At 41.4% G+C, this 13,683-nt stretch overlaps 1 protein-coding gene across 3 annotated transcripts in view; it reads left to right on the top strand.

The window, feature by feature from the left end:
• Positions 1–114: 114 nt before the first annotated feature.
• The window catches only part of BOLL (boule homolog, RNA binding protein), a 39,414-nt gene continuing 25,845 nt past the window's right edge, over positions 115–13,683 (top strand). Inside the window, exons 1-3 of one of the 3 annotated variants that reach the window (XR_004752313.1) lie at positions 2,324–2,455; positions 4,747–4,809; positions 12,127–12,633. Coding sequence is in view for 1 of the 3 variants with exons in the window: in XM_035331598.1 (XP_035187489.1) it covers positions 2,384–2,455 (72 nt within the window). In the remaining 2 variants the exon portion in view is untranslated. Of the gene's footprint in view, positions 171–2,323; positions 2,456–4,746; positions 4,810–12,126; positions 12,634–13,683 lie in introns of those variants that run through there. The other 2 variants (XM_035331598.1, XM_035331599.1) reach the window with 2 other exon arrangements.

Genomic DNA, 13,683 nt, shown 5'->3' on the forward strand with positions numbered 1-13,683 from the left:
CGGGCGTGTTGTGACAGGCGGCGCTGACGGACGGCGCGCCGGGCCACTCAGCGCCGCGGAAACCGCCCCGAGGGCGCCGCCACGGCCAATGGGCGTGGCGAGGGGGCGTGCCCGCGGGCCGCGCCGAAGGTGGGCCGGGCGGCGCGCGGAGGCGAGCGGTCGCGGGGCAGGTAAGCGCTGCAGCGGCCGTGCCCGCGGGACGTTTCCACGGCGCTCGGTGCAAAGGCGGCGCGGGAAGGCGGCGCGTGCTGGGCGCTCTGAAGGGCCGCGCGCGGCGCGAGGCGCGGTACCGAGGGCGGGAGGGAGCCCCTTCGGCACCGGCCGAGCCTCCGTCGCTTAGCGCCGGCCCCACACGCCGAGCCCACAGCGGCCCCTGGCGGCCGGCCGGGCCCCGAGCCCCGCTGCGCTGCTCTGGAGGGGAGCAGGGCGGCCGGGGCCGCCGCGGCCGTCCGAAGGCTTCCCCTGCCTCGGGGTTCCTCGGGAACCGCCTAACTCCTGAGGTGGGCACCTGCTGGCAGCCCGTGGTCAGGCGGGGGAGACGCGAGGTGGCTGCTCACCTCAGCCGGCCGTGAGCTGCAGGGCGTAATTGGCACCGAGCGGGTGTGAGGTGAGGGCTGCGTGCACGGATCGTGCATCGTATTTGTAACTCCGCGTTAAAAAAGAAGAGAGTTTCTGTCAAGGCTACTGGAGCATTTACCACATTCAGCACACAGAAATACTAAATGAGGGACAGATGAAAGCCCCATCAAACTTCTTTTCTCGAGCCCATGCGTTTAAATGAGATCCCCCAAATGACGTTGTAACGTGTTTGTTCAACAGTTTTGTTTTGTTTTTCATTGGGAAAGGCCACAAAGTATGTAACCCTAGAAGAAAATAAAGAAAACGCATTGAAGAAATGTTGATCATTGAATGCTGGAGAGAACAAACTAGGAAGGGAGTGGAAGACTCAGTTGCAGCCTGTATTTTACAGCGTAGTCAGTGTATGGCTGAGGCATTGCAGCCAAGAAGGGGGGGAAGAAGCGCTAACAAAAGCTCGTGGTTGCACAGCTCCGCACTGTCACGCAAACAGACCTAAGAAAACTAACTTAAAGATGATGGAAAGGTAATTACAATGCAGTATGCCACAGGAAGAATTACTACTGGAAACAATGCAGCTTTTTTGTGCATTTTGTGCCAGCATGTGAATTTTAATCAGCAGATTAATTATTTGGAAACAGCACAGTACTGTCATCGCCGCGGCCAACAGGAACTGTCGGTATGCAGATACGTGTAACGCTAAACAACTTCATCCTCCCTAGGGTATTTCTTAACATTTCAAATTAGAGATTTACCTGCCTTCTCCAGGTATGTCTGCAGAAAGATGCAAACATATGCATGAAAAAATGCATTTGTCTTCTGAGATCAGAAGTTTAAAGTCATGTTATTGTCACCTTAAATGATAACCTTTGTTGTCTGACATCTGTAATGGAAAAGGACCTACAAGTATCCCAAAGTGTATAAGTTTCATAAACATCAAAAAATTTGTTGTGGGGAACACACAACAAATTGTATCTGTTTTGTCACCGGGATGCAGAGGTTGTGTAGTACAGCTAAGAGAGGGTTCAGTAAAACTTCTCTCCAGAAGATAATAAAACATTAACTATTTTTAGTGCTATATTTCTGACTGCACACCTCTGGATGCCTTTCACATCTCTGTATCTATTGCTGTTCCTAAATATGAAGAACCAGGAATTTGAGAGGAAATCATTTCCTCAAATCATTTTTGATACTGATCTGGTGCAGTCCAGTGTTCCCCAATTGCTTCTTTTTGATTTGCCATTTGTATACGCTTTGCAAACAACAACAGTGGCTGAAATCATGCTTAATTTTTTTAGAGTAGAAACAGTCAAAAACCATAAATTGTAACAAATTGACTTCAGCCACATTCTTTTATATTAAAAGGCAGTAAGCATGCTGTTGGCTTGTACGTGTCAGCATGCTGCAGGGGCTGGGGTCTGCACTGGGGCAGGCAGGTCAGGGACTCACAGCACCCCTGCCAGGGAGCACAAGGGCATCATGCATCTCCATGGGGACAGGCTGAGGACAGACCAGGACATCAGTCCGCAGGTGGGATTAGAATCAGGCCTGGCGAGGTGAGCCAGGGCCAGACACAGCCCTGGACAGCCCAGCAGGGCCATGCCCTCACAGCAGTACGGTGTGGAGGTTCAGACTTTACCCAAAAGGAAAGATCGAGAACATAATTACAAGAATACTTTATGCAACTTTGAAGTGATTAAATTATTGTTTATTATATTGTAGTTCACAATTTTTGTATTGAATCTTACAGGACGTGGGGCTACATATTCAGGACAACACTCAAAAGGATCAGTTTTTTTGCAGAGCAATGGAAATGACAAGACAGAGGCATTTTCTCTTTGGCATTATGTTGGACATCCTGGAATGCTTTCTTATGCAGGTATGTAGTTTAGATGGTGGAGGCAGAGAAGATGTTCTGTAGGTTCCTACATAGTGTTTCCTGTAGTCTGTGTGTAACTGCTGCTCAGACTTTCTGCTTCATACTGAAGCAACTCATCTAAAACAACTCTCTGTATCTCAATCCTGCATGAAATCTGCAGCACAGACATATCCTAAAATGGGTAGAAAAGAAGAGATAGGGACATTTTTTCAAAAACAGTCAAGGAATTCACTCAGGCTAAGAAAGGCAAGATGATAGATAAAAAAATCTATTTGTGTTCGTCTGAGCGCGTGAGTCAGCAAGTGCCTGCAGTGTCTCTTTTAATGTTTTTGGTATACTCAACTTACTCTGTCCTCGAAGCATGCAATTATTCCTCAGTGGGTGTATTTTGTACCATAAAAGAGCTGAAAATACAGTCTTTTCAGAGCTGTGCTGGAATATAGCTTACATAAGCCACTACTTTCCCCGTAGATAGTGTGTTTTGGGAAGCTCTTAAAATTAAGTGTTCTGCTGGGAGCATGAAAGTGGTGCTCCTGCAGCAATTGACCATGACTGATGAAGTGTGAAAACCGACACCTTTTCCTATGTCAGGAACATTTCATTTGCAAGACTGGAAAAGAGCAATAGAGAACAAGTTGTAATTTCTCCAAGTATGCATCCTCAATGATAGTAAGTCACAATTCATTTTGGAATTGATGAGACTCATGCAAAGCTATTGATGAGAAAATGTACTGCTAAGTAATTCTTAAAGTAGTGATTACCTTAGTCTTAGTGGTTGCTGTGCCTGTTTTTCTGTGTTGTTATATCCTGAATACACGATTATAAAACAAAAAAGCACAGTAATAGTCTAATTAATTTATACAAAGATGTACTTTTTGCTAAGCTTCACCACTCAGGTTTCTGCAAAACACCTCCAACTCCTATTTTGCCTATATAACTATTACTATGTTTCTAAACTAGATAAAAAAAGCAAATTTGCAAATTTGCGTCAGTATTCAGCAAATACAGTCAAAAGGTCATAATCTTTAACTTCAAACATACTATGTATGTTTTCAAATTTTGTTTGTTTGTTTTTAAAACATATTTATATTACTTCATTCAGTGCCTCTCTTTGGATGACTCTTTTCTTGCCTCCTACTTTGTAAAAAAAAAAAAAAGTCTCACTGTGCTTATATATATTCTTATTTTCTAGGTAGTATTAATGTTGTGTCTTCTCTGAGTTAGCAAGAAGTAGCTTTTAGATGTGTCTCTGTCTTAATGATTTTCTTGTTCCAGCTGAAGTCACCGGTGAATTATTTTCACTGTCCGGCAGCACTGTCAGGCTCATCCAATGTTTTTAATAATTAGAATACTCCAGTTTTGGAAGAGGCCACCAATTCTTAACTCATGCTCAAATACTCAGGTCCTGATCTTACCCTATTTTACAACCACTGTTTACTATGTAGACATAGGCTCAAGCTTGTAGGGGAATGTATTGATTTCTGTGTGGAGGTCAGTGCATATGAGAGGACTATGAGTACTGCAAAGAGCCACCCAAAAGTTACCCAACACCAAAATTAAGGTTAATTTCATGCAGTGTAATATCCTTTGATGTACACACTGCAATCACTTACAATGCTGTAGGACCCTGGCTCCTCTTACTACATATGATAATCCCTGGGAACGAGACTGTTCTCTCTGCTTTCCCCACTGTGAGATCTGGCCCAGTTCTCACCTTTCTGCAGGTGCCACATTTCACTGTCACCTAGCTCCTTCTCCAATGAGCTTTAACAAGGCATTCTGATACTCACTACCTCTTGTTCTTCCTTCCCTTACCTGGATCCTCCTAGTAACTGCTACCATCTTTTGCTTACCACCTGCCATGGACCACTCAGCACAGGGACAACAACTGGACACCCATGACAGAACAGTTGTGGCATGTTTTTTACCACAATTGGGGGTACTTCTTTCGTTGCTCATGCTGTAGGCTTGCCTTACCCATTTGCTCCCTCCTGCAGGCTCAGCTCTTGCCACAATACATTCAACCTACATGTCTTCTTCAGCCCCAGCCTGGGCATAGCGATGGGTCATTGCGGGCAGAGAGAGAACATTGCTGCTGATAGCTCTGCTGGTTGGCTTTGGATGTGATACGGCACAACTGCTCCACAGCTGCAGAGAAGAATGACTGGAGCCTGGTTTAGGTAATGTCTGGTGTGAACAGGGGGATAAGATCTGTGATACAGAGATTCTTTAAACATTTTTTTCAGAGGCATAGCAGGTAGCAACGTTTGACCTATTTTTTGTACTGACAGGAAAGAGAACATCCCTGCTTCCTCTACCAAATCTGACATCAGTGATGTCTGAACTCTTCACAGGTAGGGTGGAAAAATGTCATATGTTGGTTTGTTTTTGTAAATAATTTATGATCATTTTTTCCTATTCAGTTTTCAAGGACAGATGTTTCACAAGAATTCCTTTCCCTTTATGTAAACAAAAAATCACACCATGAGGCATGCACCCATCTTCAAATGTTGTCTGAAGTGATTGAAGCTCAGGTAGTTAACAAGTAATTGACATCAAGATCTTCAAATGGACAACATCAGATAATCCCAGAAGCAGTGCTACAACTTTGGCAAAACCCTTCTATATGCATTGATAGACTTTATTCTTTGGTGTAACTTCTGAAGCTTTGTCAATTTCCCCATGTTTAGTTGCAGGTTGCTTAAGTTTGTGCAAGGAAAGAAAAGGCAGGTTGTATATGTTATAACAGAAATTGTCTGAAGAATTTGGAGGAGTTGTAAACATCAATTCATTTTCAAGTCTAATGATACTTAATAATAATGGCTCCTCTTTAAAGTAGGTGGTAATTCCATTTAATGAGTACGGTTACCAATGACTGTCTTTTTCACTGAGCTCTTCTTAACTCCCGAGATAGTGCTTTTATTATGTCTTTGGCTGTGACACATGCATAGAAACCTAACTGTAGTTGTTGCTACCTTTCAGGCTATGTGATCTTGCTTGTTAACTGCTATGAACGATACCATCCATTTTTCCCTTTCTGTGGCAATTCACCTACCAAAAGATACAATTTCATGCCAGCATACTATATGCTGCAGCCCTTGGCACCCTTGCCAACTCAATGGATATATTCAGTGTTAGGAATAGCACCGTGGTTCCTGTGCACTTATATGCAATTTTTTTGGGAACATTTGTATTATCATGAACAGTGCTGGGGAAGCAGCATTAGTGTTAAATGATATTTTTAGTCAGGAATTCTTTTTACTGAGGATAAAATGCTCTCTGATAATCCCAATTAAAAAGCTCCTATCAGCATCCGTAATTTTGCGACCTCAGAAGAAAATTGGTAGCAATGTCAACAGTAGTCACATTCATACTCGTTTTGCAGTTAAAGAGCTTGGAGGCAAGTTGTGAGTATCGCAGGCATGGAATCTAGGCTATTCTTCTGCCTGCTAATCAGACACACAACTTTCTCTGAAAGGTTTTGTATTGCTTAACTAGGTTTGGTCGTAAACAAGTTAAGTTTGGTTGTAAACAAGGGGGTATGAAGTAGCTCAGCCCTCAGGAGAAAAGACCACTCATCATTAGGAATTCTGTTGGGGGGCTCCTGACAATGATCTCATGAAAAGTAACAAATAATATAACAGGACTGGACGGTCTGACATCCATACCACAGGCGTTTTGGGTGAGGGTTACTTGGGAAAATCCCTAATGCAGCCCCATGAATAGAAAGGCATTACAGGAGGGTGTGGTAGCTGAGCTGTTGGGGAACAAATTCTACTTTAGTTTCAACAAGAATAAGGTGGTTTGCACACTCAGAAACTGCTGTGTGATGTGAACCAAGTAGGTAAGTTAGGATGATCAGGAGACTTGCTTCAAAATTGCACGTTTCTTCCAAACAAAAACACTAAACCAAATGCACCCAAAGTATGTCAATGTTGGAAGAACATTGCTACTTTTAGATCTCCCGTGCATGACTGGCTACCCAGGGAAAGAGTGTAAAGAACCATACCTCATTTGCCTCATTTCAAAGAAAGCTGATTTCTTAACGTTTGAAAAACGTCAAGGCAGTTTTTCCCAGTGTTTTTGACAGTTCCTACACTGGCTTAAGATGGTGGTAGATGTGAAGGGAAAAAGATAGGAACCTTGTAAAGTCTGCTTTCTTATGCTGGTGCTGAAGTTAGGCAATCTTTGGCCCAGGCCTTGATATCACTGCCAAATAAAAGCTTCCATGTGTCTGGATAGATGGATCTAAAGACTTGCTAAAAGTATGCATGTGTGTTTCTCATGCATGCAAATTTGGCCTCACTTAATTTATTAGAGAAAGTCATCCCCAAGAAAATATAAAAGATTTGTTGATGAAAATGTAATTGCCAAATAACTTACATTCCCCGATGTTAACTTAACAGGATTTTAAGAAGATTAAAAATACTTTCCATCAGGGATGAAGTATACTTAATCTTTTATTGCAAAATCTCTTGTTGCTAAATGTCAGGTTAGAAGCTATTCTAGGGACATTGAATAGAAAGGCTAATGACTAATCTATGTAAGCTTATTTTCCTGAAATTTGCCACCGTGGGAGTGCTAATGTGCTTAAGTTGAAAGTGTTGTTAAGCACTGTTTATCTATATCTTTCTGAGTCGGGTTAAATAAGCTGGTAGTTAAAATCTGTGCAGTCTATACTAACACCCACAGTAGCTTATAGCAGCATTAGCAAAAGTGAAGCATTTTGCACATAAAATACTATAGAGTTTTACTCCCAAATGCAGCAATTTCCATTGAAATCCCCAGGAAAAGTGAAAATTATACCTGTGCTGAGCAAATTTAGAAGACACCTATTCAGACTGTGGCTTGGAAGAATCCTTTAACTACCCCATTCTAGTCTAATTTTACCTTCTCTTCATCTAATCTCAGGTGTGCTGTCAGACTCAGTGGCAAGATTTAGGGAAAGTTAAAACTAAAGTGTATTAACTTTTCAGGCTATGATGCTGCCAAAAGACAGCAGGACTTGGCCTGTAAATGCCCTGCAAGTGAGATGTCCAAGGATTCCAAGAAATGTTCTTTTATCTGTAGGTATTATGCCATGGTGAGGCTCAGTTAGCTATACCTGAACAGATCATTTCTCAAGGGTTTGTGATTTGAGGCAAAATAGGGAAAAGGAAAGGAAGAGTTATAGACTCATTAAGGTTGGAAAAGATCTCGTCCATCTGAATGGTAGCACTTGTTTTGTAAATCCCCACGTCCATAACATAGGCCCAACTTTACACTGAATTATTTCCCATGAGCCACTACCAATAAATCAAACAGAATTTAAATTACATATCAGTCCAGATACTTTGAAAGCCTTAATTTGAGTGAAAGTCAAAAGGTAAAACTGTTACAAAGCTCACACATCAGAGAAAGCAATTGCATTCTACAAAATGCAGAATTACAAATTTAGCAAAATTAAAGAAAAAAAATCCCCTAGTCACTCACACAGACAACAAAAGTGGTCTTTTACAGCTTTATTCTACCTGAAATATTAATATGGAAATATTATTTCACATTACTTAAAAATAACTCAAGTTCAGTGTTGAGTAGGGAAAGATAAGGAATCAATTTTAAAAATCAATGCTTTGAGTTCTTGTTCTTCCTATTTAACTAAAAATAAGTAAAGCAATAGTAGAAAATTTCAGAGGAAGGGACCTTTTTCATAGAGTTATTTGAGATCTCCAGGTAAAATACTCTGTCACTATACAAGTAGATTATGATCAAGTGTTGTCCATTAAAGTTTGCTAAGCTTGTCTAAAATTGAATAATAAATGTCAGAAACCAAGTATTTAAAAGAGGTCATCAGTCTTGCATTGTACAATGTATTGCTTTCATCTCTGCAATTGCTACTTTACAGTTGCAATTCTGCTTTTCAGCATTAAATTCCCTATTCGTTTCAGTCAATTGACATGGAAAGTAATTTAAACCATAATGTATAGAATGAAACCAAGCACAAACTTTTCTTCCTGTACTCAGCTGCCTTCATCCCGTTTCAATTCTCTTTTGACTCCTTCTAGGTACTTAACTCACATAAAGATGGAAGGAAAACACTGGAAAAGACATTACTTCTTGATATGTTTCATATCTTTACAACCATGCTGAATCGAAGCTGTTCAGGGCTACAGCTACAGAAGTTCTTCATTCACAAAAGTGTATGGTAGGTTGACAAATGTTCCATTATGTGGAGTGTGTACCGTATGCACTCGATGCACAGCTCTATATAGTATAGAACTTGTTGTGGGAAAGATGAGAAAAAATCAAGGGTGACTACTTCTATGTTCAGCTATTCAGAATAGTGTTTCTAAGTAATAGCAATTATGTTGTTATACTTTTCTTCCACTTTTTCATGCATAAGCTTTGAAAAGCAGATAATAGAACAAAACCAAGAGAAACGTGCAGGAATATATGCAAATTTTCCCCCATAAATGTGGTACCTGCTAAAACAGAAGCAGCTGTTTTATCAGAATCTGAAAAACTGCATGTAAGAAGTAAATCACCACATGCATAAAAAATAAAATAAAATATGTAATGGACAACAATAACATAGCTTGGCTCTTATAATGAATTTATGTACAGCATCTTAAATCACTAAGTCAGTAGAGAGAAAAGCTCCTGGCATTTTGGAGTAGTGGTACCGAAACAAGATAAAGACAATTAAGACTCTTTAAAATTTTGTGTATGGAACACATTAGCAACATCCTATTTTTACAGTGAGATTCTTCTTTCTTTCTTTCTTTCTTTCTTTCTTTTTTTTAATTTGGCATCACATAAGTTCCTAGACATCTAATGAAAGTCAAGGAATCAAGTTGTAAAAAGTGGGATTAGAATCACAGAATCACATAATCACAGAGCTGTAGGGGTTGGAAGGGACCTCAAAAGATCATTGGGTCCAACCACCCTGCCAAAGCAGGTTCCTCAGAGCAGGTAGGTGTCCAGATGGGCCTTGAATATCTCCAGAGAAGGAGACTCCACAACCTCTCTAGGCAGCCTGTTCCAGTGCTCCGTCACTCTCACCGTCACTCTTACACATGTCAGTGCGGAACTTCCTATGTTCTATCTTGCGGCCATTGCCCTTTGTTCTATCCCCACAAACCACTGAGAAGAGGTTAGCTACATCCTTCTGTCTCCCACCCCTCAGATACTTGTACACATTGATAAGATCCCCTCTCAGTCTTCTCTTCTTCAGGCTGAACAGACCCAGGTCTCTCAGCCTTTCTTCATAGGGAAGATGCTCCAGGCCCCGTATCATCTTTGTGGCCCTCCGCTGGACTCCTTCCAGGAGATCCCTGCCTGTTTTGTACCGGGGAGCCCACAGCTGGACACAGTACTCCAGGTGAGGCCTGACCAGGGCAGAGTAGAGGAGGAGGATCACCTCCCTTGACCTGCTGGCCACTCTCCTTTTAATGCCCGCCAGGATCTCATTGGCCCTCTTGGCCACCAGGACACACTGCTGACTCATGGTCAACCTGTCGTCCACCAGGACCCCCAGGGCCTTCTCCTCAGAGCTCCTCTCCAGCAGGTTGTCCCCCAGCCTGTACTGATACTTCCAGTTGTTCCTTCCCAGGTGCAGGACTCTACACTTGCTCTTATTAAATCTCATTTGGTTTCCTCCTGCCCATCTCTCCAGCCTGTCCAGGTCTCGCTAAATGGCAGCACAGCCTTCTGGCATGTCAGCCACTCCTCCCAACTTTGTGTCATCGGCGTTGTTATTGAGGGCAGACACTATTCCCTCATCAAGGTCGTCAATGAAGATGTTGAACAAGACCGGACCCAGCACCGACCCCAGGGAACGCCGCTAGTCACAGGCCTCCAGCCAGACTCTGCGCCGCCTATCACCACCCTCTGAGATATAGAACATAGAGTCATTTGCATGATGGTGATCAAGTGAACACATTTACCTTATAAGAAAACCTCTTTAACATTATGATGGTGTATAGGTGCTGTTAGATTACACTTACATTCATTAAGCTTTACACTCCCAGAGCAAGCAAAGCCTGATACTTTCTCTTTCTTGCAAGTATTTTTCCCATTTGTTTAATAATACACATCAATTGTTTATAAACTGTTCTACTTAGGTATTTTTGTCTGCAGAATTTTACATTTAGTTCAGTGAAACATGTAAAATATTATGACAATGGTAAAAGAATAGTCAAAAACGTGAAATTTATCAAAGTCAGGAGGAACATTACATTTTTATTTGACTAATGGAAACACAGTAGGGAAAAAATTAGAGGAAAAGCCAATCAAGGCTGTCAGGCTAAGTTAAAGTAAATGAGGAGTTTGATAATTTTCTCTTCACCCACCTAATTGGAGATCTATTAATATTTCATGTGACGTATATTCATGTGACATTTCCATATGACACAGCAAATCAGATCTGAGCAGAGCAACTCAGCTGGAGAGAGTCATAGGAAACAGGGTGGGAACCCCACTCAGCCACCCCTGTGTCCTGCCCTTGGATCTCCCAGTGTCCAAGAGAGTCCCCAGGTACCTTGCAGCGTTCTCAAAAGCCCCCCTCCAAACTACTCAATACCTCCCCTGTAATACCAGCGTCCCCAGAGCTCCCAAAAGCCCCCCCAGTGCTCCCAGTATCTCTCAGAGCCCCTTCAGTACTATCATAGAGTCCTGCAGTATTCCCAGAGCCCCCAGTACCCACCCTATGATGACTGCAGGGGCTGAAGAGCATACCAGTGCAGCCATTATGATAAGAAAGGGGGATAGAGACAAGAGGGAGTGAGCAAAAATACAGTTAGAGCAATCAGAAACAAAGTAGGAGGTAGAAACGGGGCAGAGAGAAGGGTGAAGTTGGGATGGGCTGAGGAGTTATGGCTCATCCACAAGAGAGATGTGTACACCTAACCTACGTAAGGGGAACAGTGTGGAAAGAGAGCCTGAGATGGAAACGTAGCAGAGAAATACACATACACATTTGAGTAAATGGAAAAGTTCCCAGAAACGAGTCATTTCCTTCTGCATTTTTCACATGGCACCAACCATACTTTTTTTATTCATTGGCACTCCGTAGGTGACCACCATAACATGCTGATAAGCACGTTAATCCTTCCTTGCAGAAGGATTCCTCACATTCCTTACATAAGAGCTCTTGTTTTCTTGATTGCTCTGGTTCAGGTTCAAGATGTGAAGAATCCATTCACAAGCTCGTAAGAGAAATCGCCACGTACATCTTCATAAATTACTTAAAAAAATAAAAAATACAAATGCATTCTATGCAATAGAGACAGAAGTCAGTCTTTTAGTTCCATCCTGTGTGACACTGAAATTGAGAGGAGATAGTAAGTAATCTTTTATCAGGTCAAGTTAAAAACTGCAATATATTAACGCTTGGATTTCCACTGAAGGATCTTGAGATGCAGGTAGGTAATCTGCCATTATTATCTGCAGATCAGTAATACTAGCAAAAGAGGTACTGTGTCTTTTGAAGGTCATGCAATCAATCACTGAAAGAGTAGTCCGTTGCCAGGGCCAGGTATTACTCATAAAATTACACTTGTCTTTTTGAGCCTGGAAAATCATTTTCCTCCTTTATCCTCCCAAATCATTTTTTCTCCCTATTTTTTTCTCTCTCTTTTTTTCATTTTATCTTTTCTTACTTAACCTCTGGCTTTCTCTGATCCTATAAAAAGGACAAAAGGCAAGAGTCTACAGGAACCAGCACAGTCAGACTCTTGTCTTTGTCCAGCACTGCCTTTTAATTTGTGGGAGAGAACCGTAGGAGAGATCACTTCATGCTGTGTATATTGCTGACGTGCAGAGATGGAAAAAACAGACATACTCCCGATTTCCTTTGAGAATGACTTGCTAGACCAGAATGCTGTTCCATGAATGAAGCGGCCACACGGTTCTAGGGCAGCCCAGCAACTTTTGGTGTAATATTTAAAACCTACATGTGTGGCAACATTTTTTTTCAGCTCTGCTAGTAATCTTGCTAAATGTATAGATGTGTTGGATCTTCAGGTTTTCAGTTTTTAAGTTACCAAAATAAAAAATAGATCAATCGTTCTCACTTATTTGTGAACGTCCTATTTTTGTCACAATATCCTTATTTTAAATGTAAATGTCCTAGATTTAGTTTTCTAACCTGAGAAAGAGGTGTAACGCAGAATATCCAACAATTAAAACTGTGCAAAATACACTTTAATGTTTCTGTATTCCTTCAGCTGTTGGACTTTGAATTCCCCAAATCAACATATGAAGCACATGAAAGGTTTGGTCTATTCTGCTTTACAGATCATTAAAATGTACTGCTGTTCCTAGGATAAGCTGTATTGCTGCATGATAAATATTCATAAAAGTTGTGAATAAATGCAGTTCAACAGCGTTCTGTCATGAAATACCAACTATTTCTAAAAATCTCATCAGCTCTGCTAAAATTGCCTTTATTTTTATAGTTGACTCAAAGAGCTTAAAGAAATCACTGCTAACAGTTAAGCATTAGACACAGAATTCACAGGTCTTATGTATTTATTTTTTTAATTCCCTGTGGTAACAATAATGTTGCAGAAACTGGTAAATGCTGAAGCAAGAACAGAAAGGTAAAAAACAGTGTAGGATATCCCGATGGAGTGTGGATCTGTGCCCTGCCTATGCTCATTGAGAAGTAAAGGATGCAATACGTGGAAAGCACTGTTGGTTTTAGATTGGGTTCATACCATTTGCGTAAAACAAATTTAAGCAAGATGGAAGGATTAAAACATAATTTGTTATATTCTAAGGACTAAAATATACTTTGTTGCAGACAAGATAATCTTAATTTAAGATTTTATTTCAAAGCACCCAAAACAAGTACAGCAGGAGAGTAGCCCATGATAAATTGACACTGCAATAATCCTGACATTGTATTTCGGTATTGAGCTGCTGTGACCTAGCCTGTGAATGTCTGATTTTTGTTTCTTGGTTGTTTAATCAGTTTGAAAGGCAGCTTTTACACTGGGAAGGTTCTCCCAGAATACATTTGTAGGGATTTTAGCTCTTGCCATCATCAAACCAAGCATTTCTGCAAGGCTGTACCTTGCAACTCTGCTGGTTATGATCTAGAATCTTTTTTTATTATTTTTCCCCAGACCTGTTTAAGCAGCACAGCTACTTTCAGGGCAATTTGCATCTGCAACCAGCATGAAATGATGTAAGTGCAAACAGGTGCAGTTCATTAAACACCACAGACAAACACCTAACAGAAGTGT

The sequence above is a fragment of the Oxyura jamaicensis genome, chromosome 7 (assembly GCF_011077185.1).
Source record: "Oxyura jamaicensis isolate SHBP4307 breed ruddy duck chromosome 7, BPBGC_Ojam_1.0, whole genome shotgun sequence".
Lineage (NCBI taxonomy): Eukaryota > Metazoa > Chordata > Aves > Anseriformes > Anatidae > Oxyura > Oxyura jamaicensis.